This window comes from Aedes albopictus, chromosome 3, assembly GCF_035046485.1.
Source record: "Aedes albopictus strain Foshan chromosome 3, AalbF5, whole genome shotgun sequence".
NCBI lineage: Eukaryota > Metazoa > Arthropoda > Insecta > Diptera > Culicidae > Aedes > Aedes albopictus.
The window spans coordinates 86,888,003-86,913,881 of record NC_085138.1 but is presented as its reverse complement, the minus strand read 5'-3'; the positions used below and the strand labels follow the sequence as shown (position 1 = coordinate 86,913,881).

Here is a 25,879-nt window from a genome sequence, read left to right as displayed (position 1 = left end):
CCTGTCTTAAGTCAACCCATGCTGTCTTACCCATAGCAGCGAAGGAAAAAAAATTATGTTTAGAAAATCTAAATCATTCACCCCGTTAATGAGTCAACCGGTAGAATGGTGCGTGGATAATCGTTCTTCTTCGGTTAGGAACGCTCAATTGGCTTCTTTAACGGTGTTGAGATAATTTGATATTCTGAATCTGCATGTCAAACTGAGCCGAAATACAAATTTTCATGAATTTTGAAGCCCGGGAACCTATTTAAAAATCAATTTGAAGTTTGTATGGGAGCGATTTGTCGAATCACCCCTCGTCGGATTTTGTACTGGGCGGAGCTGTCAAACAATTGCCCAGCTGTCAAAAGGTGATTTCAAAAAATTGCTTTGAAATTGATTTTAGGTACCAAAATAAGGTTCTAAAAATCTGGAAAAAATCATAGTGGCTCAGAAAAAGGTGCTCTTTCGTTTAAAAGCAAAAAATCAATATATTTTCTAAAATTTAAAAACCCAATTCCACTTGGACCGTGATTTTGCAACGTATTTTTATGGGAAAATCTCGTACCGTGCAAATTTAACTTAGGCTGCCTTGAAATCATTTCGATGATTAATGCATCACCTTTTCGTCGTCCCATATTGGTGGGCACCCGGCACGGAAACATAATTTAATTTGAATTATATTGCTCATTAAGAATCCGCAACGTCAAGGGGTGCGCAGGAAATTGGCCTTTTATGACGGGTCATATTTTCCCAAAGCGTCGCCATCATCGTTGCGTATAATTTAGCGCATAACAATTTTGGTTTCATTACCCTCCCCTCCCAATAACTACTCACTACTGAGCGAAGTTCGGTGAGTTCTCTGATGCTCAAAGGCGTCAATTGCGACGGCAACTCAAATAAGTGTACATAATTCATTATTCAAACGACTGGCGACGTCTATGGTAGAAAACTCACTCACCTGGAAGGCTGCTGGACACTTTTCTTATCTTTCCGGGTGCTTTCCCTCGAGTTGGAGTTCGTTGATAGCGTGGAGTCGTTTCGATTGAGCGATAAGGCCTGCTGCACTCCGCACCGCACTAACGACAGCGGTTTCAGCGTTACACTGTGGAGAGAGGGAGTTCGAGAATGACAAATACACTTGAAAGGTGGTACTTGGACCACACTGAACGGCGGCAACTAACCTGGCTTCCTTCCGCGGTGAACCGTTCCTACTGTTAAGCGTAGCGTTTTTATTTACAATGACGGTGGCCGCCACGTTGGGGCTTCCAGGTGGACTCGCGTTCGCCGCCAGCACGTCGCCTATGCTGGAGGGCGCGTAGCCCGAGTCGTGATTGCCGTTCGGATCGGAGGGAATCTGCGTTGTCGTTATCTGGGCCATCACACTGCCAGAATGGAAAAGGCGGTTTTTTTTGGGAAGAAACAGGGGAAATACAATTCAATTAGCGGAACGATTGCGTGATGTAGACATATGTATTTCGTGAAACAAGAAAACAATTAGAACAGCAACAGAGTAATATAAAAGGTTTCACACCGCATGCATAAACAAACAAATGAAACATTATAAAGACCATACAAACAAAATCAAAATTGATGCCTTATGCCTAGCATTTGTAATAACATAAGATTATATACATAATTCATTGACATTTATCAGTAAATATTGTAATAAAATACACTCAGTCTAAGGCAGCTATCATGCTTATGTGGCAAATTTGCTTAAAATAATTTGGATCAATAGAAAAACGATACAGTCGCCTGTTTTAACACTACTTCTACAGAGTAAGTCCTGCGACTCAGATCGATTTCGGATTTTCATTACAGCGGACGATTATTTTCTACCTTTCTTAACATTCTCCTACCCCCGCAGCATATTACACTATCGAATAATACCCTAACTATCAACATGAAGTAGTCATAGCAGGTATCCCGGAAAATTATCTGGGGGAATCCAGTCTCAGGGAAAATCCTACGAGGAATATCGAAAGATATCCTTGAAAGAATCCAGGAGGACTCACATCAGAAGTACTCAAAGGAATCCTGGATACAATCTATGTAAGAATCCTGGAGTAAGTCCTTGAGTGAATCCCTGAAGGAGTCGCAGAATAAATTTGGGAAGGATTCCCGAAAGGATTTCTGGAAGAACCGTCTCGGAAAGATTCACTGAAAGGATCTAGGAGGAAATCCCTGAATGAATCCTAGGAAAAATCCCTAATGAAGGAAACAAAAAATACTGTTAAAATCCAGAAGAAATCCTCAAAGCAATCCTTAAATAAATCTCCTGAAAAAAATCCGGAGTTAATCCCGAAAGCAATGCATAAAGCAATCCCAGAAAGAAGAGTTCTGGGGAAGGTTTCTGAAACAATCCTAGAGGAATCCATGAAAAAGCCTAGCAAAAATTTCAAAAGCAATCATTTAGGAAGAACAATAATTAGTGTAGGAATCCCGGGAGAAATGCCTGAAGGAATCCCTGAATACCTGGAAGGACCCTTGGAGTAATCATAAAAGAATCTCGGGAGAAATCCTGAGGAAAATCGGGATCACTTTCCAATGGGGAAGAACCAATAAAGGCATCGTGAAGGAATCCTTGAAATGATTCAAGGGAAGAACTACAGGAATATCTCTCCTCCCAGAAAGCCAGAAAGAATCCTGGAATCTGATGCAATGTTGAGAATCATCCGTGAAGGAATCCCGGAAGTAAATCAGGGAAAATCATTGCAATAATCACAGGAGCAATCCTTGATGGAGTTCCGCAATGAATTCCATACAGCAATCCCGGGAGGAAAGCATAACGAAACTCCTGAAGGAATTCATGGAGAAATCCCTTAAGAAAATCTGATAATGATCCATGAAGATATCCCGGAGAGAATCCTGAGAGGATTACCGGGGAAATTCGCTGAAAGAATTTCGAAAAAAAAAAATGCAAGAAATCCTTTGAAAAGTTTCAGGAGTAATTAATGAAGACTGTTGGTGGCAGTAGCTCCTCTCTGGAGCCACCAAATAATGGTGTCAGTACAATCTTCCAATTGGCAGCACGATTGGTGCGGTGTTGTATTCCTCTTGCGGTGGGACTAGACTAGTGATCGTAGGCCTAATTGTACTTGTGGGCCAAAATTGAATTTTGAAAAGAGACTGCGGGCAGCAAGTCGTTCAAAAGTTTATTTTCTACAATTTTCAAGATTCTACACAAAATCCAATAAGAACAAGAGCAAAGAACCAAACAACCTGGAATTATCAGGAGATTTTTTTTCACTTGCAAAAATCCCGAAAATCGTAAAGAATTAAAGACAAGGTTTGTAGTTCTTGGTATTAAGGGGTTATATACACTTCCGATCAAAAGTTTGGGGTCATCATTTTTTAGGCCCATATCTCCGCCAATTTGCGTCCGATTTCAAAACCCTAGGTTTCATTCAAAAGATAATTAGTCAAAGAAACTTTTAACATGATTTAAAAGAAACTTAAAAAAAAATTGTATGTAAACTTTACCCAAAGTTGCCAAATTTTCTAAAAAATGAATATAAACTTACGACAGTCTCGCTGGAAGTTGGGTCAACCAAATTCAACCCTCAATATGGTGTTTGGGGTCACTTTCGTAAAACTTGGAAAAGTGATTTTATGATATCTTCATCATCTATAGTTCAATTTTATTTTTTTTTTGGCTCATTTAATAGATAATTGACTAAATTTACGTTTGATGTCTTTAACTTAACTTATTTAATGATTTTTGTGTATAAAAATGTTATGTACCACTATTCAAAAAATGAGGCAACTTTACGTTAAGTTTTAGTATGTAAATTTCAACAAATATGTGTGGTTCGATGTCTATGCAGTAAGTATCATTCATTTGGTTTCAAATAAGCCAAGAAGAATAAAAATTGAATGAAAGATGACAAAGATATCAACAAATCACTTTTCCATGTTTTACGATAGCGACCCCAAACTTTTGGCCGATACATCATTTTGAGGGGTGACCCCAAACTTTTGGTCGATGACATCAAGGATTAATTTACTTAATAACTATTTTTCTAAATTTTTTAGCTAAGTTCTTAAAAAAGAAGTTGAATGCTAATGGAAAATGGGCTATATTATCGCTCTCATCATAAAATTTGGTCGACCCAATTTCCAGCGACACTGCCGTAAGTTTATATTCATTTTTTAGAAAATTTGGCAACTTTGGGTTAAGTTTACATACAATTTTTTTGAAAAAGTTTCTTTTAAATCATGTTCAAAGTTTCTTTGACTTATTATCTTTTGAATGAGACCTAGGGTTTTGAAATCGGACGCAAATTTGCGAGATATGGGCCTAAAAAAATGACATGTTTTTTAGGGGGTGACCCCAAACTTTTGATCGGGAGTGTATGTTAAGATCGAGCACAAAATCGAGTTTTTTTTTATTCTTTTATCTTAAAGTATGGGTTCTTGAGAATGTTGTGTCAAATTTTCAAAGAGATCCAAGCAGTACAAACAAAAAAAAAGCGTGTTGCGCCTCGCTCCCTTATGGGCGCATAGTGCAAACTTGAAACTTTAAACACGATTATCTCGGAATTATGTTTTTTTTTCAAAAACGTCGATGTGGTGACTACGATTGCGAAAACCGTTCTCAACCGATTTCAACATTTTTTTTTTAGTGTTCGCTATTTCTGTGTCGTGTCCTTGAAGGTTTTTAAGACTTCTCGTGGATTTTTAGAAATTTCAGAATGATTTGTAGAGATTTCGGGGTTCTCGCAAGAAATTCCGAAAAACTGCCCGGAGATACTGTTATAGAAATTTTTGATGATTTTTCATAAAGTTTCTCTTGTGCAAATTCTTACGAAGTCAATAAATAAAACTGAAGACATGATTTTCTGAGCAATTGTGTGCAAATATGTGTAGCTGATTTAAAACAGATATTTAAAAAAAATATTCTAAAGAAATTTAGGAGAAATTAAGGTAGTTTCAAAGAATTTGAAGTGCGCTTCAGGGGAATTCCAGTAACGTTCGGGGAGGTTTAAAATTTGTTTTATAAATATTAAGCCATTTAAGAGGGGTTTCATGATGATTTGGAGAGTTCAAGATCCATGGAGGTATAAGGACGTTTGGAAGAAGTCTGTAAGGCATAACGTAGGTTAAACGTAACGGCATTAGACATAACTCAAGGAACCAAAAATTCTGCATCACATGGAAAATTGTACTTTCAAATTCCACGAAGTTCAGATAAAGTCCCGAATGAATCTTTCTTGCTGCCAAAGAGGCTAACGATGAGCCTTGCTGGAACCTCACACACAATTTTTGGCAAGCTTGATAGCTGCTTAATATGCTACTCAAAGTTTGGTCTGAACTTTCAAGCTCATGGAAATTCAGTTCAATATCATTGTGTTTCAAGGAAAATTATTTATGCCTAACTTACTTCTTAAACATTTTTGAAACGCCCCTGAGACACTCTGGAAGTTACTGAAATGCTCCTGGATTTTGAAACTTCTTGAGACTCCTTGAAATCCCCTAAAACACCCTGAAACGTCTCTGAGTGTCTCTGATCATCCCTGAAGCTTCTGAGACCCCTTGAAACGCCCCTGAGATCTCCTGGTTCTTCTCCAAAACTCCCTGTTACCCCTAGGAACCCTCTAGACTCCCTGAAACGCCTCTCTGATAATTCTCAAAATCTCCTGAGACTCCATGAAGTGTTCTTCAGAATTCACCTTGAAACTTCCTGGAAATTCTTGAAAGCCCACTGCATCGCCCGTGGGACTGCCTGACACGCTCCTGAAACCACTTGAACCGCCTTTGAACTACCTGAAAGCCCCTGAAACGCCCCTGAGACTTCCTGGAAGTCCCCGAAATGGTACTGAAACGCACCGAGACCCCTGAAACGAGCATAGTATTTGTAGGGCATTGTTACCAGAGATGCCAGATTATTTTATCAAAAATCTGTATTAATACAGATTTATCCGTATCGCCGTAAGTCCTAGATTTCAATAGAAACTAATGAAAATTTACAACTTTTTGACGGATTTTTCACTGGTTTTTATGTTCTTAAAACATGTGGGAAAATGCACAAATTTTCATAAATTCTTCAAATTTCAAGCAGCAATTTATAAAATTGTCATTGATTTTTTTGAAAATAACTTCAAATTTTATGCTTTCTGGAGAAATCTGTATCACATTTTAAAAATCTGTGTTTTTCTGTACTCTGTATCTTGTCTGCATAGAAGGGCAAAAATCTGTATAATACAGAAAAATCTGTATATCTGGCATCTCTGATTGTTACAAACACTGTGAAGTCATAAAAATACCTAAACTATTTATTAATTCTCCTGATCTGTAGCAAATGCCTTATAAACTTGAGAACTTAAAAAACCACTCTTGCAAGTACACTGGAACCTCTTTTTATGCACATGGCTGGGACTGCATAAACTTACAATGTTCATAAATTAAAAAAGGCATAAAAAGAGGGAATTGTATGCATAAATTAAGTTCGGGCTATAATGAGGGAATTTAGTTCGAAAGAACAGGTCTTGCTCCTGGGAATTTGAGGCGGAGCTAAGGGGATTTCCAGAAACTTCCCAAAAAGATTAACCCGTTTGACCCCGGATAAAAAATAAAAGTTCAAAAAATAGTCAACAGCCCTTTTCTCAACAGAATTCTACCAAATTTTGAACACAAACTCGCACAACACTATAGTTTCGGAAATATACGGGATCAACATTTTCTTGGACTTCTGGACGGAGTAAGGCCGGTGGATCACTGAGTCGAGTCGGGCAAAAAAGAGGCCAAGTACGATATGCACCCCCATAACTTTCTTCATAACGAGGTTTATCAATGGGAGTTTGCACATTCCGTTGCCTCATGATAGTTGATGTTGCTACAGGTTTGAATTGGAAATTTTCCGATAGGTTTCTTTTGAGCTCTTGAGGTATTCAAAATTTCTGAAGCATTCAAGTCTTCATTCGCGTTTGTTGTTTTCAAATGAAATTAAACACGAGATATTATTCCCTTATGGACCCCATAGGTTATCGGAGACGTCTTTAGAACATGTGTTGCCCTTGTAGTACTATTAGTATTTCCTGAATATCTTGATGGATTGTCCAAATCCGTCCTTACAAAACATGAACACTTCAAGTAATCACCAAGGATTATTTTCATTTTTTTTATCGCTCTAATTTGCATCAATACTTGAACATCTGTATAATGTTTGTTATATCAATGAACAGTAGACAGAGGACGATCTAATTGAAACCATGCCTTGACAACAGAGAACCGTAGATGGACTACACCCGAGCAAAGGCGGATAACAAAGTGATTTCACTTTGATAATTAACCGCATTATCGGTGTTATCATTTTGTTACTTTTGTTATCATCTTCTCCAGTTGATGACAACCAGATGATAACAAATTTAGTTATCGGTAATTTTGGTCTATCGCGATAACATAAAAATACAAAATGATAACATAATATGCTATCTGTTCCCAAACACATATTTCAAAGCTTTCTCAAAACTGAGAGTCTGATGAATCTGGAATCTAAAAATAGATTCTCCTTTCCACCTTCAATGTGACTGTAGTACGAAAGTGTAGCCTCTAGTTACTCTCACACTCACTGAGTCCCATTGGTATAGGGGCTATCGGCTGCGACGGACAATCAGTCGATCAGGGTTCGAGACCCGTCTGGGTGCAATAGTTGAAGACATTGGTTATAAATTATAAGAAACTTTTTTCAATTGCTGATGATGTCGGTAAAGTAGATTTTTAATATTTTGGTCGATAAAATAACTCTGAATGATAACTAATTGATAAGGTACACCGGGGCAAGTTGAAACGGGTGGGGCAAGATGAAACAGCGGGTTGACATTATGTTTTCTAATGATGATAAATAGTTTGATCGCCATATCACATAGTTTTTGATTCAAACAATCTTTCAGCGAAGGACAAATTTCCAAATTGTATTGAAATCTATTTCAAAAGTTCGTGTTTCATCTTGCCCCACCCGTTTCAACTTGCCCCGGTGTACCTTAACAAAACCAGTTATCAATCAGCTTTATTTTTTCATGTTGATAACTAAATGTAATGATGAACAAAATATTGTATAACACAATTAGTTATTAACTTGAACTCAATGATAGCATAACTTCTTATCATGTTGGTATTCGAGAAGAAAATTTGAGTTATCATTTTTGTTTTGTTGGCTCTTAATTCAACCTTAATGATAACAAACTCAATTATCAAATGAATGATAACCAGGTAACAGAAATTGTTATCATTTAGTTATCCGCCTTTGCTCGGGCAGTTAGACCTATTTGCATGCGAAAAACAACGGTTAGCTCCAGAAACCAATACTACATCGAACAGGAGTAAGTAAAGCCTCGACTAGATTCCTGTGTATCCGGGATGGCCTGGCTGAAGTCAGGCCTTGCGGTCATTGAGCTGTAGATAAACTGTAATGACATGTTTTACCTCTGTGGAACCTCTGTGCGCTACATAAACTCATATTCTATCATGTGTCAATAAAAAGGTCTCGCACAACCATTCCTTGGAAAATTTGATGACCTAATCGATGTCATGCCTTGACTTCAGAGAACCATAGACGGACAACAATGAGAGTTTTATGCACGCGGAAAGCAATGGTTAGCTCCAGAAACCAATACTACATCGAACTGGAGTAAGTGAATGCCTTGACTAGATTCCTGAGTGACTGGGATGGCTTGGCAAAAGTCAGTTGTAGAGTTGTAGATGAAATGTAGTCACATGTTATACCTGTGTGGAATCCCTGTGCACTTCATAAACTCATATGTCACCATGTGCCAATGAGCAAGTCTCTCAAAACTATTTCTAGGGAAATTTGATGACCTAAGCGAATTCATGCCTTGACTACTCCTACTCTTGTTCGATGTGTTTCTGGAGACAATTGTTATTTTCCGCATGCAAATAGTGTATGAAGAGTCGGTAATGGGGAGGGTTTAACAACTGACCCCACCCCCCCAGTGCACGGGCTTGCTAATTGAAGGTCATATACGGTTCTCTGTAGTCATGGCTTAAATTTGCTTAGTTTATCAAATTTCACCAAGAATAGTTTTGAGAGACCTGCTCATTGACACATGATGGATTATGAGATTATGTAGATCAGAGAGGTTCCACACTGGTAAAACATGTGATTACATGTCATCAACAGCTGAAGGCCTGACTTCAATCAAGATATCCAGAGTACTCAGGAATCTAGTCGAGGAATGCACTTACTTCAGTTCGATGTAATATTGGCTTATGGGGCCAACCGTTGTTTTCTGCGTGAAAAAAATCTTGTTGTTGTCCATCTACGATTCTCTGAAGTCAAGACATGACTTCGCTTAGGTCATCAAATTTTTCTAGGAATAGTTTCAAAAGACCCATTCCCTGACACATGATGGAATGTGAGTTTATGTAGGTAACAGAGATTTTACACAGGCAAAACATGTGATTACAGTTCACAGCTTATAGAACTCAAGGCCTGACTTCAATCAAGATGTCCCGTGTATTCAGTAATCTAGTCGAGGATTTCACTTACTCCTGTTCGATGTAGTATTGGTTTCTGGAGCTAACCATTGCTTTCCGCGTGCATAAAACTCTCATTGTTGTCCATCTAAGGTTCTCTGAAGTCAAGGCATCACTTCGCTTAGGTCATCACATTTTCCTAGAAATAGTTGTACCAGACCTTTTTATTGACACATGATAGAATATGAGTTTTTGTAATGCACAGAGGTCACAGAGGTTTGTGTTCAAAATTTGGTTGAATCCTTTTGAGAAAAGGGCTGTTGGCTATTGTTTGAACTTTTATTTTTTACCTGGGGTCAAACGGGTTAAAAAAAAGAGAGTTGCAAGGGGCTCCAGGGGCGTTTTAAGTGGTTGTTTCAGAGATCTGAAGAGCCTTTTCAGAGCGTTCTACCAAAATCTGTTGGCGTTTCAATGGGATTTTGGTCAATTCAAGGGCATTTCAATAGTATTAAGGGGGTTTCAGGGACGTTTCAAGGGGCTTTAAGGGCAATTCAAGGGATTTCAGGAGCTTTTAAAAAGCGTTGCAAGAGGTTTAAGGGGCGTTTAAGGTATTTCAGAATCATTTAGGAAAGTTTCAGGGTGTTTCAGGAACATTTTAAGGGCGTTTCTAGAGGTTTATGGGGCGTTTGATAGCATTTTTGGGGCTTTTCATGAGGTTTTCTTGTGAGATTAAGAGGGTCAACGGACCCTAATAAAGGCGTCCAAAAGGATTTCAGAGGCATTTTAAATTGATTATGAGAGCGTTTCAATGGGAATACGGAGATTTCAGGGACGTTTCAAGGCATTTTAGGCCAGTGTCGTATCAGGGGGTTTCTAGAACACTTTCGAATCAATCATTTCTGGGGCGTTCCAAAAGATGTTGTGATGGGGTCTCTGAAACTTCTTGAAATGCTTCCAAGATCCCACTGAAACTCCCTCGGACCCAATGTTACACACCTGTGACGGTCCAAAACACCCGAAAACTCCTCCTTAACGCCTCTGAATCTCGCCGAAAATGCTCTGAAACTTCCTGAAATGCTACCAAAATCCCCCTTAAACCCCCATGTAAGGCACCTGAGAGGTTGCGAAACCCCCAAAAACGCCTGTGTAACGCCTCTAACTCCCCCCGAAAATGCTCTGAAACATCCTATAATGCCTCCAAAATCCTCCTAAAACCCCCTTTGACCCAATGTAACGTACGCGAGACTCTCGGAAACCCCCGAAAACGTAATTGTAACGCATGCAAAATCCGTCGAAAATCCTGTGAAACTCTCTGCAATGCTATCAAAACCCCCCTGAGATTTCCTGGTACCCCGCTGAAACCTCTTGGCAAACCCCTGTTTGCTCTTCCCTATAAACACTCCTTGGTCGGCGTTGCAATAGTTCCCGTCATTATTAAATTTTCACCCCTCCCCCCATTACCGACGCTACATACACTAGGCACCCCTCCGACTTTTGTCAGGAAACCAACCCCCCCCCCCCACTCCCCCTTGGCGCCACTTCTGTGCATGGTCTTGGTTCAAGTTATCCACTCATTCCGAATAAAACTGATTTTGCCATTCCACTGATAAATGAATAAACTATATTGGTCGCAGCTACAAAATCAATCTCACGTACAGGTTCGACGCAAATACTACAGCATTCATGGACGTTTCGTGATTGGTTGCATATTTGATACCGAAACACTGATACCATTGAGCCAGAAGCTCAATAAAAATCATCCGCCCGACATAGAATCCATAAAAAAATAACAAAATGTTTGAGAAAAAAAAATCACACATGCAATGCAAACAAATCCATGCCCAAAAGCTCCGACCATCATATGCAACGCAGCACATGAAAAAGCATAACATTTCTGACAGCACATCACGCACATCAAAGCCATCAACCTGATACGGGGCTTTGGAATACATACTAAAAAGAGAGAGGGACATGTGCAAGGGATTTTCAGTACAGAAAAACTCTACTTCAGAACAAAACACTCAGCAGAAAAAAAAAAGCGAAAAAAAAAACAAGAGAATATGAACTAGAACCAACAGCGGTGAGTGGGACATACTTTCCAGCTTCTTCCACGACCGTGGCCAACATAAATTCTGTTGATTTATCGTTCACAATCACATGACAGTCATCAATGTCAGGGGACCTGTGAAGGACCAACCGGGAGAGAAACGGCACAAGTGAGCACATTGTGTGTGGGTGTGGGATTGGGATGAGACGTACATATTGGATTAATGGGTGGGGAGGGGATAGAGCGAGTGGTCATGAGATATGAATTATCAGCATCAAATGTGCGGAAAACGACGACTTTGTAGGTGTGTGTGTGGCTGGGGGTGTGTGCAACGATACGAATGGGACTTTGATGGTGCCACGAGAACTGTCCACCAGGGGTTTGCAGTGATTCTGCCGGTGACAGTCAGAGCAGTGACGTGTCTGTAAATGGCGCATGTGGGTGTGATTTGCTTTTGTTTGTCGGGTGTTTGATTTCGCTTTGGGGAGATGAGCTGCGACGGGTTGTTCCATGTGATTTTTGAAAGATTCCAACCGCAATTCAGCTCGTGTACGTGGATTTAAAAAATATCATAGTTTTCGGATAAATGCCAGAATTAATTGCAAGAAAAAATACAAGTTGTCCCAGATGACATTGTTCTATCATCTAACGAATAATTTCGTTTCTTGCTGACCGCAAACATTTGGGTTTTCTGTTGCATGATGGGATTGCTTCGGTAATTCCTGGTGAGAACCCTCCAGGAATACTTGGAGGACTTCTAAAAGCAATTACTGAAAAAATCTCAGCAAAAGTTATTGAAGAAATCTTTTTTCAGTTGTAATTTCAAAAGAAATTCCCAAGGAAAATCTCTGGAGAAATCACAAGAAAAATGTCTATAGGTATTCTTGGAAGAATTACAGGATGCAATGGTATAGGAATTATTGGAGAAAATATTGGAGTAAATAATCCCAGTAAGAATTTGTAGAGGAATTCCAAGAGTGTTTCGCCAAATATTTAACGCTGGATTCCTCTGAGAGTTCCACTCGACATTTCTCCAAGGATTTATCCAAGAGTTTCTTGAGCAATCCCGCTAGAAAATCCTTCATAAAACATATACACAGGGATTCCTACAGAAGTTCCTCTTGTGATTTTTCGAACGATTCCTCCATAAATTTCTTTCGGAATTTCCTGAATAATTCCTTGAGGATGAACTATACAAATTCTTGCGGGGATTCCTCCAATTTTTATTCCAACCATCCCTGCTGTAATCTTTTCATGCATTTCCTTCAATCGATTCCTTCAGAATTTCTCTAGAGATTATTCCATGAATTCCTCTTCAAATTCTTAATGCTTCAGATTCCTTTGACATTTTTGGTTGAAATAGCTCCTGGAATGCTATTGAGATTTCTCCTCGAATTCGTGGTGAGAATCCTTGAAGAAGCCTTGCTGGGAGCTCTCAAGCAATTCCTGATTGACATATACCAGGACTTCCTGATGGATTCCTAAGAACAATAATTGAAGAAATAATACCTAGAAATACTTGTGAAATCGTAGCAAGAATGCTTGAAGAATTCTTTTTGGGAGCTCCTGAAGGAATCCCGGCATGAATTTCTGGAGGTATTTCAAGAGCAGTCCCTTGAGGAATCGTTGTGAAAATCCCTAAAGGAGTGAACAGGGCAGTTTTTGGAAGAATCCTTGGAGAATCCCAGCTGAAATTCTATCAGAAATCCAACAGGAGTTCCACCGAAAATTCCTCCTGGAATTCCTTCAAGATTTTTTTCTGATCCTCTTGAATTTTATCCAGATATTTCTGCTACGATTTCATCATAGATTTCTTCAAGGATTTCTCTAGGGGTTCTCCTTGGAATACATACAGTAGTCGTTTAAGTAACAATGATAGCTGAGTAACAGCTCATTCAGGCTAAATGTTTAAAATCAAGCTTAAGAGCGGTTTCTTCATCCGTTATACAGAAATGATGTTTGTTATATTAAATTCCTAAAGGATTGCCTCTAAAAACATCCAAGAGAATTACTACCAGAATTGTCTAGAACTTAGGTTCCCAAACCTCGTGGTGCGCGACCCCCTTTTGAAAGTAGTTTTCGCGACCCACCAGAGAAATTGCCTCATTTGTTGTCTGTTACAGTAAATTATTCGACTGTCCATCCAGGACCCCCTGGGGGGGTGTCGCGACCCACAGTTTGGGAAACCATGGTCTAGAAGAATCTCAGCAGCAAGCCTGGAGAAATCTCAGCAGTACTTCCTTAAACCATCTCAAGACGATTTCTAGTAGACATACCAAATTTCTGAAGAACCCTATTAATAAACTACAACAGGACTTGCTGGAAGAATCCTAGCAAGAATTTCTCATGGTGATGCATGAAGATTTTTGGACGAATCCTTGCAAAAAATTTTGAAGAAATCACAGGGAAAAGAAATCTTGACGAATACATGGAGAAAACCCTTGAGGTGTCCCAAGAAGAGTTTTTGGAGAATCACAGCAGGCAGATATTTCAGGTGGATTTCTTGGATTTGAAGAAGGTATACTTGGAGAAATCATTAGAGGAACTAATAATTTCCGGGTGTCTTTTAATCCTACAGTCGGTCCTAATTTAAAAGAGAAATTATTGCAAGAATGATCGGAAAACTCCCTGAAGGAATCACAGGAGGAACGCATGGAGGAACTTAAAGTGAAAGAATTAAATGTGAAATTCGTGGATGAATCTTTGAACGTATTGTTTCTGCTATTCCAGAATAAAATTCTAGAGAATCCCATTTTTGGAGTATACTCCTTAGAATTGCTCCACAAATATTTGATGAGAATACTTTTGAAGATTTTGTTGGAGCTGCTTCAAAGATTTCTCCTGGGATACCTATAAGTATCTTTCTTGTGATTTTTCCAAAGATTCCTCTAGAGATTTCTCCACATATTCTTAAAGATTTAATCTAGTAACAACATATTTTATTACTAGGATCTCACCAGGAATTATTGCTGGGAATTCCAAAGCATTATGATTTGGGATTAACTACATTTGGTAGTCCTCCAAGAATTACTGGAAGGTTTCCAGTAGGAATTACCTTAGAAATTCTTGCAAAACTTCCTGGTCGATCTCAGTAGCATTCCCAAATCAGACGAGCTTGGTGGTCTAGTGGCTACCGCTTCTGATTCATATGCAGAAGGTCCTGGGTTCAATCCCTGGCTCGCCCCTTTCCTCCTACTTTGTATCTTTCTATCTACTTTCTCTCTCACTCTCTCTCCTACATATATCTCATGTATATTCGTATGTTCGTAGCGATCGCTAGAACCAGAAAACGGATTGAAAAAAAAAAAGCCGTTTCCCTTCCTTCCAACTTTCATCACAGCACAGTGTCAATCTAACGCCTACAAGTTATGCAACCAAGCAGACTGTACCGCTTCACAGTAATCTTCACACAATCTATCGCATTACGCCTGGCACCCTTGTGGCAACCAATGCATGATCCATGTGCCAAAAATAAACATTTCCCACCAACACACCAACATCCGCATGACCTTGTGCAGGCGCAGAGGATTCAACGGCCTGATGTGGCAAGCGATTGCAATCATCACTTCCCTCCCCTTCCCCATTGACCTGCAACCTGACGCAGCAGGCGCCATTGTCGCCTAAAAATACAAGACCACCAACGCTCACACACTGAAGATGCCTGTTAGTCCCAAGCAGCTTCTCATTGGTTTCTTGTGTGAGTGTAGCTGATCTGGCGATACTGGAGTAGCAACTGCGGGCGGTCAATCAAGCTCAAGCTCAAGCAAGCTCAAGATCTCAGTAGCATTCCCAAATCCCAGCGAGAACTCCTTATGCATTTCCAACAGGAATTGCTGGGGAAATTGAAAAAAAATGAGATGTAATCCTTGTTAAGATCCATAAAGGAACCTCAGCTGTAATCACTAGCGTAGGTAGCTTTTTCTTGTTTCTCATTAACTATGCAAAACAAAACACATAAAGAGAAGGGTGGAAGAGGGCGTACTAGCCCGTCCAGTGATTAATTAGGTCCCACATTGTATTATTTCTTCCAGGGACAATACGAAGAAAAACAAGAGACTCCCCAAAATTCCTGAATTCCATTTATTCCTTCAAGGGATTGATCAAAGGACTCTACTAGGATTTCTTTCTGTGATTTTTTCTGTTAGGATGAAGTCTCTGTTTCACTTGGAGTGTTTTTCCTGTACGAAGGAAAAAACACAAGGAGGTGATTTCATCATTACCCGAGCAGGAGAAAATAGCTGTAGAATACCAAACTCAGGTATACAAAATCCAATACCTATAACCTAAATAAGGTATTGAAAAGCCTTGCATAAGAGGTAAAATACCTAAAATAAAACTTGTTTCTTTCTAACAAATGTCTGCCGAATAATAATATTAGGTCATGCAATACCTCAACAATAATAGATTTTTCAAAACAAATATTTAATTCTGAATTATTGAATCATACCTCAATCAAAGTCCTCTATACCAAACCAATAACTAATTGAGTTTTATTTTGGCAGTTACTTAATACCAACACAATACCAATGCAAGTTATTTAGTTTAGTTTGGTATGATACCTAATTTTGGTATCATTCAGACATGTGGCAGTTATTGGTTCCTGCACAAATTCGCAGAATTAGAATAAAAACAAAAAAAAATATTTTAAGAGGTCATCCACATATAATGGCACTATCTCTTAACCCTCAAGGACGCGTGCCATTGTAAAAAGTACAACACTACCAAAAAAAAACCTCGCTCGTCATACACAGTGCGATGCAGTTTGAAGAGCAACAGGTGTGCCTCCTGAAAGTTTAAAATTGACCATATAAGGTAAAATTTCGCTTGGCAAACCTTCCAACAAATCATTTTTCTGCAACATGCCAGAAGACACCAACACCTAACCTTAGCCAAGACTTTGGTGAGTCGTATGTTGAATAAAGTTTACTAAAGGCCTTTTTCATCGTACAAATTGGGCCAAAGGGTCTCCGATTTTCATGAAACTTTTTTCCACAGGCAGGGCTCATGGGTATATGAACAAAAAAAATAGAGAAAAATTCGAGGTCGCCTATTTTTCCGGAAAACTCAGGTGGATTTTTTTTGTTTTCCCCTGACACTATTTACTTTGAAAATTCATAACTCAAGAACAAAGCATCATAGAAAAAAATTGCTTTCGGAAATGAAAGCAATTTTTCTCAGAAATCAAAAAAAAAATATGAACTGGAAAAAGTTTTCAACACAATTGTCCACAGTTGAGAAAATTTGTACGGAAAAGCCGGAGAAACTATGCACGAACTCGTGGAAAATTTTCAAAAAAAAATATTCTGAGAAGGTTATTTTATAAACTTTAGTCGCTGAAAGTTTTGGAATGATTTTTTTTTGTTTTTGAGTTATGGCCAATTTTGTTGAAAAATATCCAAATGTGCCATAAAAGCTTTTTCTTTGAAAAACCATAACTCAAGAACGAAGCACCGTAGAAACAAAGTTTTTTAATGAAAACGAAAGGAAATTTTCTCAGGAATTAAAAAAAATATAAAGTGGAAAAAGTTTTCCCCAAAATTTTCCACACAGCAAAAAAATTCTTGTAGCATCACATCATTTTCGATGTACATCAGTCGCGTCGTAAAATTGATGTACAAATTACATCCGTTCTACGCAGCAAATCAGCCGCCGCAGCTTGAAAGTGGGTCTAGCAATCGCTAGAACCGGAACGATGGATGAATCATACATAAGTAAAACATTGGCATGGATTCGTACACTGATCCGCTGATTGTGAGGCCTATCCCTTACCTCTCGGCTATTTCACCGAGTTGGGAGGTAGTTGATAAATATAATACTGCTTCTGAGTGTTTGCTGGAATGGGTTTGTTGACACTTTCCAGTGCCAACCAGGGTATACATAGTGAGTGTGATAAATGTTGGAAAACGATGTAACCGAATGAAGTTACGTTCAAAGATGGCTACAACGCCAGAAATTACGCGCCTGGATATTACAAAATTATTTGCTGTGTACTGTTGAGAAAATTCATGCAGAAAAGCCGGAAAAACTATGCACGAACTCGCGGAAAATTTTCAAAAAAATATTTTTGAGAAGGTAATTTTATAAGCTTCGATCGTTGAAATTTTTGGAATGTACTTTTTTTCGTTAATTATGGCCAATTTTGTGAAAATGACCATGTAAGCCTATATTATATGGTCATTTTTCTCAAAATTTGGCATAACTCAAGAACGAAAATACACAGATCGAAAAAAGAATGTAAAATTCTGTGACATATAATGCACATATTTGGAGCGTAGGATATCACTGAAGTTTACATGACATATCATGTAAAACTCATAAAATATCATGTAAACTTCCATTATATGTCATGTAGTTCAGCATGACTCTGAATGTTTACATGACATATAACACAAATTTAAATGATATATCATGTAAACCATCATAACACTAAGTTTACATGATTAAAATGAAGTTTACATGACGTGTAAATCTCATTATTTTTATCTGTGTACATAGGTATATTTTCCTATCTTCCATCATTGCCTATTTTATCATGGAACGACCCGACGCGTCTTGGCACATGGGGGACAAAATTATCACTGTTTGGTCAGCATAAATTGGTTTTGGGTTGGCTTACAGAACTGTGTGATCCACCTGCTGCGAGCTACTTTAGTTTTTTTTTCCTAAATACTACTGTGAAGCTTACATCCAGAATCATGTGTATCGAAGAAATATAACGACGACGACGATGGCGACGACCATTAAACATAAAGCAGACGGAAATGATGGGAAAGCGCGTGTATGTCACGTTTGGTGGCCAACAGCATTACAAGATGGGAGCAATTGTGTGGGATGTGTTTCTTTTTTTTGGTGGTGAAACATCTGCCGATCAGTCATGCAAACATTTGTTTTATGGCGAGACCATGTAAGGCGGTGATGTGTTTGGTGTTGGTTACAATATCCAGGTGTCACATGTAATGCGATGTTTAATGTTAACGTGAAGGTGTGAGGCTGGGGATACACAGGTGATACCGGTGGACAAAAAGACTTTCTGAAAGTTACCCCGCATTGTCGTCGTCCTCCTCGTTGGAACCGGACGCCGTGTTGGTGGGCGCCTCGTCTGGCAGGATCTTACAGGAACCGGCACTCTTGGTACTGCCGTCCAGGTGTGTCTCCGTGGCAACCTTGGTTTGAGCAATGTTCTCTATCAGACTACCGCCGGCGGTGATCTCCGATATGTGGGGCTTGCGGGCTGCACGTTGCTTTTTCGCTCGCGTTCGTAGGGCCTGGTGGAGGGAAGGAGAACATGTGTTTTTGAACAAAAAGAGGCACAGAGTTTAATGTTAAAGTTCGTGGATTTTCAATATTGTTCCAAATAGTTCGGTTATAGAAAACGTTAAAATCTTTCAGATATGAAAAAGAGATTTTCACCACAGAAACAACTTTTGCCACTCCAGTCTTTCAAACCTAAATAAAGTTCATCCTGCTTTGCTTGATGCCTGCTACCAAATCGATATTTCATTTCGATTTTTCCCTCACATCTACGGTACGAACTATCCGAAAGCGATTAACTGTTGCGCACCGAAGCGAAGATACCGACAGTTTATGAATAATAAAAATTCAATTTCTGAATCAATCTTAGCTTTGGCTCGTCGTCGTCGATGTAACCCGTACGTACACACCACTTCTACCTAGCAAATAAACATAAACCGTCGTCCCACAGGAACTACGGACAGGGATTTTTTTACCCCTATGCGCTTCCACATTGCGCTGAACTGCATTTACGCCAGAATCGACAGCAGCGCATGGTTCCCGACTCCGATGCAATCCAATCGCGGTGTACATCGAGCGAAAATGGAAATATCGTGAATGGGATTTTGCATAAACTATATCCGCGGTACACTCAGCTCCTACAGTTATCGGTAGGAGACGACGTCGATGGTGGTGTGCAGCACTCATGAGCGAAAATGAAATAACATGATAAATCTGCATGGCCCCGACTCGACAACCCCACGTTATGAATTTAAAATTCGATCGACGATGAAAGCTGATTCCAGCGGGATCATACAATTATGATGCGGAGTTTTGATTTCAGGCTATTTAGGGAATCAGAAAACTCAGCCAACGATACCTTGTGTCATGCACAATGAGAGCAAATATACCCAAATAACACATCTGGAAAAATCCTTGTCGGGATTCTTCTAGAATCCCTGTCAGGATTCTGAGAGAATTCCAGTCAGAATTCTGGGAGAATCCCGGTCAGGATTCTGGGAGAATCCTGGTCAGGATTCTGGGAGAATCCCGGTCAGGATTCTGGGAGAATCCCTGTCAGGATTCTGAGAGAATCCCGGTCAGGATTCTGGGAGAATCCTGGTCAGGATTCTGGGAGAATCCCGGTCAGGATTCTGGGAGAATCCCGGTCAGGATTCTGGGAGAATCCCGGTCAGGATTCTGGGAGAATCCCGGTCAGGATTCTGGGAGAATCCCGGTCAGGATTCTGGGAGAATCCCGGTCAGGATTCTGGGAGAATCCCGGTCAGGATTCTGGGAGAATCCCGGTCAGGATTCTGGGAGAATCCCGGTCAGGATTCTGGGAGAATCCCGGTCAGGATTCTGGGAGAATCCCGGTTAGAATTCTTAGAGAATCCCGGTCAGGATTCTGGGAGAATCCCGGTCAGGATTCTGAGAGAATCCCGGTCAGGATTCTGGGAGAATCCCGGTCAGGATTCTGGGAGAATCCCGGTCAGGATTCTGGGAGAATCAAGGTCAGGATTCTGGGAGAATCCCGGTCAGGATTCTGGGAAAAACCCGGTCAGGTTTCTGGGAGAATCCCGGTCAGGATTCTGGGAGAATCCCGGTCAGGATTCTGGGAGAATCACGGTCAGGATTCTGGGAGAATCCCGGTCACGATTCTGGGAGAATCCCGGTCAGGATTCTGGGAGAATCCCGGTCATGATTCTGGGAGAATCCCGGTCATGATTCTGGGAGAATCCCGGTCAGCATTCTGGGAGAATCCCGGTCAGGATTCTGGGAGAATCCCGGTCAGAATTCTGGGAGAATCCCGGTCAGGATTCTGGGAGAATCCCGGTCAGGATTCTGGGAGAATCCCGGTCAGGATTCTGGGAGAATCCCGGTCAGGATTCTGCGAGAATCCCGGTCAGGATTCTGCGAGAATCCCTGTCAGGATTCTGAGAGAATCTCTGTGAGAATTCTAAGAGAATCCCTGTCAGGATTCTGAAAGAATCCCTGTAGAAATTCTGAAAGAATCCCTGTAGAAATTCTGAGAGAATCCCTGTCAGGATTCTGAGAGAATCCCTGTCAGGATTCTGAGAGAATCCCTGTCAGGATTCTGAGAGAATCCCTGTCAGGATTCTGAGAGAATCCCTGTCAGGATTCTGAGAGAATCCCTGTCAGGATTCTGCGAGAATCCCGGTCAGGATTCTGCGACAATCCCTGTCAGGATTCTGAGAGAATCTCTGTCAGAATTCTAAGAGAATCCCTGTCAGGATACTGAAAGAATCCCTGTAGAAATTCTGAGAGAATCCCTGTCAGGGTTCTGAGCGAATCCCTGTCAGGATTCTGAGAGAATCCCTGTCAGGATTCTGAGAGAATCCCTGTCAGGATTCTGAGAGAATCCCTGTCAGGATTCTGAGAGAATCCCTGTCAGGATTCTGAGAGAATCCCTGTCAGGATTCTGAGAGAATCCCTGTCAGGATTCTGAGAGAATCCCTGTCAGGATTCTGAGAGAATCCCTGTCAGGATTCTGAGAGAATCCCTGTCAGGATTCTGAGAGAATCCCTGTCAGGATTCTGAGAGAATCCCTGTCAGGATTCTGAGAGAATCCCTGTCAGGATTCTGAGAGAATCCCTGTCAGGATTCTGAGAGAATCCCTGTCAGGATTCTGAGAGAATCCCTGTCAGGATTCTGAGAGAATCCCTGTCAGGATTCTGAGAGAATCCCTGTCAGGATTCTGAGAGAATCCCTGTCAGGATTCTGAGAGAATCCCTGTCAGGATTCTGAGAGAATTCCTGTCAGGATTCTGAGAGAATCCCTGTCAGGATTCTGAGAGAATCCCTGTCAGGATTCTGAGAGAATCCCTGTCAGGATTCTGAGAGAATCCCTGTCAGGATTCTGAGAGAATCCCTGTCAGGATTCTGAGAGAATCCCTGTCAGGATTCTGAGAGAATCCCTGTCAGGATTCTGAGAGAATCCCTGTCAGGATTCTGAGAGAATCCCTGTCAGGATTCTGAGAGAATCCCTGTCAGGATTCTGAGAGAATCCCTGTCAGGATTCTGAGAGAATCCCTGTCAGGATTCTGAGAGAATCCCTGTCAGGATTCTGAGAGAATCCCTGTCAAGATTCTGAGAGAATCCCTGTCAGGATTCTGAGAGAATCCCTGTCAGGATTCTGAGAGAATCCCTGTCAGGATTCTGAGAGAATCTCTGTCAGGATTCTGAGAGAATCCCTGTCAGGATTCTGAGAGAATCTCTGTCAGGATTCTGAGAGAATCCCTGTCAGGATTCTGAGAGAATCCCTGTCAGGATTCTGAGAGAATCCCTGTCAGGATTCTGAGAGAATCCCTGTCAGGATTCTGAGAGAATCCCTGTCAGGATTCTGAGAGAATCCCTGTCAGGATTCTGAGAGAATCCCTGTCAGGATTCTGAGAGAATCCCTGTCAGGATTCTGAGAGAATCCCTGTCAGGATTCTGAGAGAATCCCTGTCAGGATTCTGAGAGAATCCCTGTCAGGATTCTGAGAGAATCCCTGTCAGGATTCTGAGAGAATCCCTGTCAGGATTCTGAGAGAATCCCTGTCAGGATTCTGAGAGAATCCCTGTCAGGATTCTGAGAGAATCCCTGTCAGGATTCTGAGAGAATCCCTGTCAGGATTCTGAGAGAATCCCTGTCAGGATTCTGAGAGAATCCCTGTCAGGATTCTGAGAGAATCCCTGTCAGGATTCTGAGAGAATCCCTGTCAGGATTCTGAGAGAATCCCTGTCAGGATTCTGAGAGAATCCCTGTCAGGATTCTGAGAGAATCCCTGTCAGGATTCTGAGAGAATCCCTGTCAGGATTCTGAGAGAATCCCTGTCAGGATTCTGAGAGAATCCCTGTCAGGATTCTGAGAGAATCCCTGTCAGGATTCTGAGAGAATCCCTGTCAGGATTCTGAGAGAATCCCTGTCAGGATTCTGAGAGAATCCCTGTCAGGATTCTGAGAGAATCCCTGTCAGGATTCTGAGAGAATCCCTGTCAGGATTCTGAGAGAATCCCTGTCAGGATTCTGAGAGAATCCCTGTCAGGATTCTGAGAGAATCCCTGTCAGGATTCTGAGAGAATCCCTGTCAGGATTCTGAGAGAATCCCTGTCAGGATTCTGAGAGAATCCCTGTCAGGATTCTGAGAGAATCCCTGTCAGGATTCTGAGAGAATCCCTGTCAGGATTCTGAGAGAATCCCTGTCAGGATTCTGAGAGAATCCCTGTCAGGATTCTGAGAGAATCCCTGTCAGGATTCTGAGAGAATCCCTGTCAGGATTCTGAGAGAATCCCTGTCAGGATTCTGAGAGAATCCCTGTCAGGATTCTGAGAGAATCCCTGTCAGGATTCTGAGAGAATCCCTGTCAGGATTCTGAGAGAATCCCTGTCAGGATTCTGAGAGAATCCCTGTCAGGATTCTGAGAGAATCCCTGTCAGGATTCTGAGAGAATCCCTGTCAGGATTCTGAGAGAATCCCTGTCAGGATTCTGAGAGAATCCCTGTCTGGATTCTGAGAGAATCCCTGTCAGGATTCTGAGAGAATCCCTGTCAGGATTCTGAGAGAATCCCTGTCAGGATTCTGAGAGAATCCCTGTCAGGATTCTGAGAGAATCCCTGTCAGGATTCTGAGAGAATCCCTGTCAGGATTCTGAGAGAATCCCTGTCAGGAATCTGAGAGAATCCCTGTCAGGATTCTGAGAGAATCCCTGTCAGGATTCTGAGAGAATCCCTGTCAGGAATCTGAGAGAATCCCTGTCAGGATTCTGAGAGAATCCCTGTCAGTATTCTGAGAGAATCCCTGTCAGGATTCTGAGAGAATCCCTGTCAGGATTCTGAGAGAATCCCTGTCAGGATTCTGAGAGAATCCCTGTCAGGATTCTGAGAGAATCCCTGTCAGGATTCTGAGAGAATCCCTGTCAGGATTCTGAGAGAATCCCTGTCAGGATTCTGAGAGAATCCCTGTCAGGATTCTGAGAGAATCCCTGTCAGGATTCTGAGAGAATCCCTGTCAGGATTCTGAGAGAATCCCTGTCAGGATTCTGAGAGAATCCCTGTCAGGATTCTGAGAGAATCCCTGTCAGGATTCTGAGAGAATCCCTGTCAGGATTCTGAGAGAATCCCTGTCAGGATTCTGAGAGAATCCCTGTCAGGATTCTGAGAGAATCCCTGTCAGGATTCTGAGAGAATCCCTGTCAGGATTCTGAGAGAATCCCTGTCAGGATTCTGAGAGAATCCCTGTCAGGATTCTGAGAGAATCCCTGTCAGGATTCTGAGAGAATCCCTGTCAGGATTCTGAGAGAATCCCTGTCAGGATTCTGAGAGAATCCCTGTCAGGATTCTGAGAGAATCCCTGTCAGGATTCTGAGAGAATCCCTGTCAGGATTCTGAGAGAATCCCTGTCAGGATTCTGAGAGAATTCCTGTCAGGATTCTGAGAGAATCCCTGTCAGGATTCTGAGAGAATCCCTGTCAGGATTCTGAGAGAATCCCTGTCAGGATTCTGAGAGAATCCCTGTCAGGATTCTGAGAGAATCCCTGTCAGGATTCTGAGAGAATCCCTGTCAGGATTCTGAGAGAATCCCTGTCAGGATTCTGAGAGAATCCCTGTCAGGATTCTGAGAGAATCCCTGTCAGGATTCTGAGAGAATCCCTGTCAGGATTCTGAGAGAATCCCTGTCAGGATTCTGAGAGAATCCCTGTCAGGATTCTGAGAGAATTCCTGTCAGGATTCTGAGAGAATCCCTGTCAGGATTCTGAGAGAATTCCTGTCAGGATTCTGAGAGAATCCCTGTCAGGATTCTGAGAGAATCCCTGTCAGGATTCTGAGAGAATCCCTGTCAGGATTCTGAGAGAATCTCTGTCAGGATTCTGAGAGAATCCCTGTCAGGATTCTGAGAGAATCCCTGTCAGGATTCTGAGAGAATCCCTGTCAGGATTCTGAGAGAATCCCTGTCAGGATTCTGAGAGAATCCCTGTCAGGATTCTGAGAGAATCCCTGTCAGGATTCTGAGAGAATCCCTGTCAGGATTCTGAGAGAATCCCTGTAAGGATTCTGAGAGAATCCCTGTCAGGATTCTGAGAGAATCCCTGTCAGGATTCTGAGAGAATCCCTGTCAGGATTCTGAGAGAATCCCTGTCAGGATTCTGAGAGAATCCCTGTCAGGATTCTGAGAGAATCCCTGTCAGGATTCTGAGAGAATCCCTGTCAGGATTCTGAGAGAATCCCTGTCAGGATTCTGAGAGAATCCCTGTCAGGATTCTGAGAGAATCCCTGTCAGGATTCTGAGAGAATCCCTGTCAGGATTCTGAGAGAATCCCTGTCAGGATTCTGAGAGAATCCCTGTCAGGATTCTGAGAGAATCCCTGTCAGGATTCTGAGAGAATCCCTGTCAGGATTCTGAGAGAATCCCTGTCAGGATTCTGAGAGAATCCCTGTCAGGATTCTGAGAGAATCCCTGTCAGGATTCTGAGAGAATCCCTGTCAGGATTCTGAGAGAATCCCTGTCAGGATTCTGAGAGAATCCCTGTCAGGATTCTGAGAGAATCCCTGTCAGGATTCTGAGAGAATCCCTGTCAGGATTCTGAGAGAATCCCTGTCAGTATTCTGAGAGAATCCCTGTCAGGATTCTGAGAGAATCCCTGTCAGGATTCTGAGAGAATCCCTGTCAGTATTCTGAGAGAATCCCTGTCAGGATTCTGAGAGAATCCCTGTCAGGATTCTGAGAGAATCCCTGTCAGTATTCTGAGAGAATCCCTGTCAGGATTCTGAGAGAATCCCTGTCAGGATTCTGAGAGAATCCCTGTCAGGATTCTGAGAGAATCCCTGTCAGGATTCTGAGAGAATCCCTGTCAGGATTCTGAGAGAATCCCTGTCAGGATTCTGAGAGAATCCCTGTCAGGATTCTGAGAGAATCCCTGTCAGGATTCTGAGAGAATCCCTGTCAGGATTCTGAGAGAATCCCTGTCAGGATTCTGAGAGAATCCCTGTCAGGATTCTGAGAGAATCCCTGTCAGGATTCTGAGAGAATCCCTGTCAGGATTCTGAGAGAATCCCTGTCAGGACTCTGAGAGAAACCCTGTCAGGATTCTGAGAGAATCCCTGTCAGGATTCGGAAAGAATCCATCTTGGGATTCCGAGAGAATCCCTCTTGGGATTCCGAGAGAATCCCTCCGGGGATTCC

At 41.4% G+C, this 25,879-nt stretch overlaps 1 protein-coding gene across 1 annotated transcript in view; it reads right to left on the bottom strand.

Moving 5' to 3' along the window:
- Nucleotides 1-939: 939 nt before the first annotated feature.
- The window catches only part of LOC115266491 (dopamine D2-like receptor), a 36,181-nt gene continuing 11,241 nt past the window's right edge, over nt 940-25,879 (bottom strand). Inside the window, exons 3-5 of the mRNA XM_062857374.1 lie at nt 18,509-18,732; nt 1,167-1,367; nt 940-1,087 (exon numbers count right to left, since the gene is read on the bottom strand). Coding sequence (XP_062713358.1) covers nt 940-1,087; nt 1,167-1,367; nt 18,509-18,732 — 573 coding nt within the window. The remainder of the gene's footprint in view (nt 1,088-1,166; nt 1,368-18,508; nt 18,733-25,879) is intronic.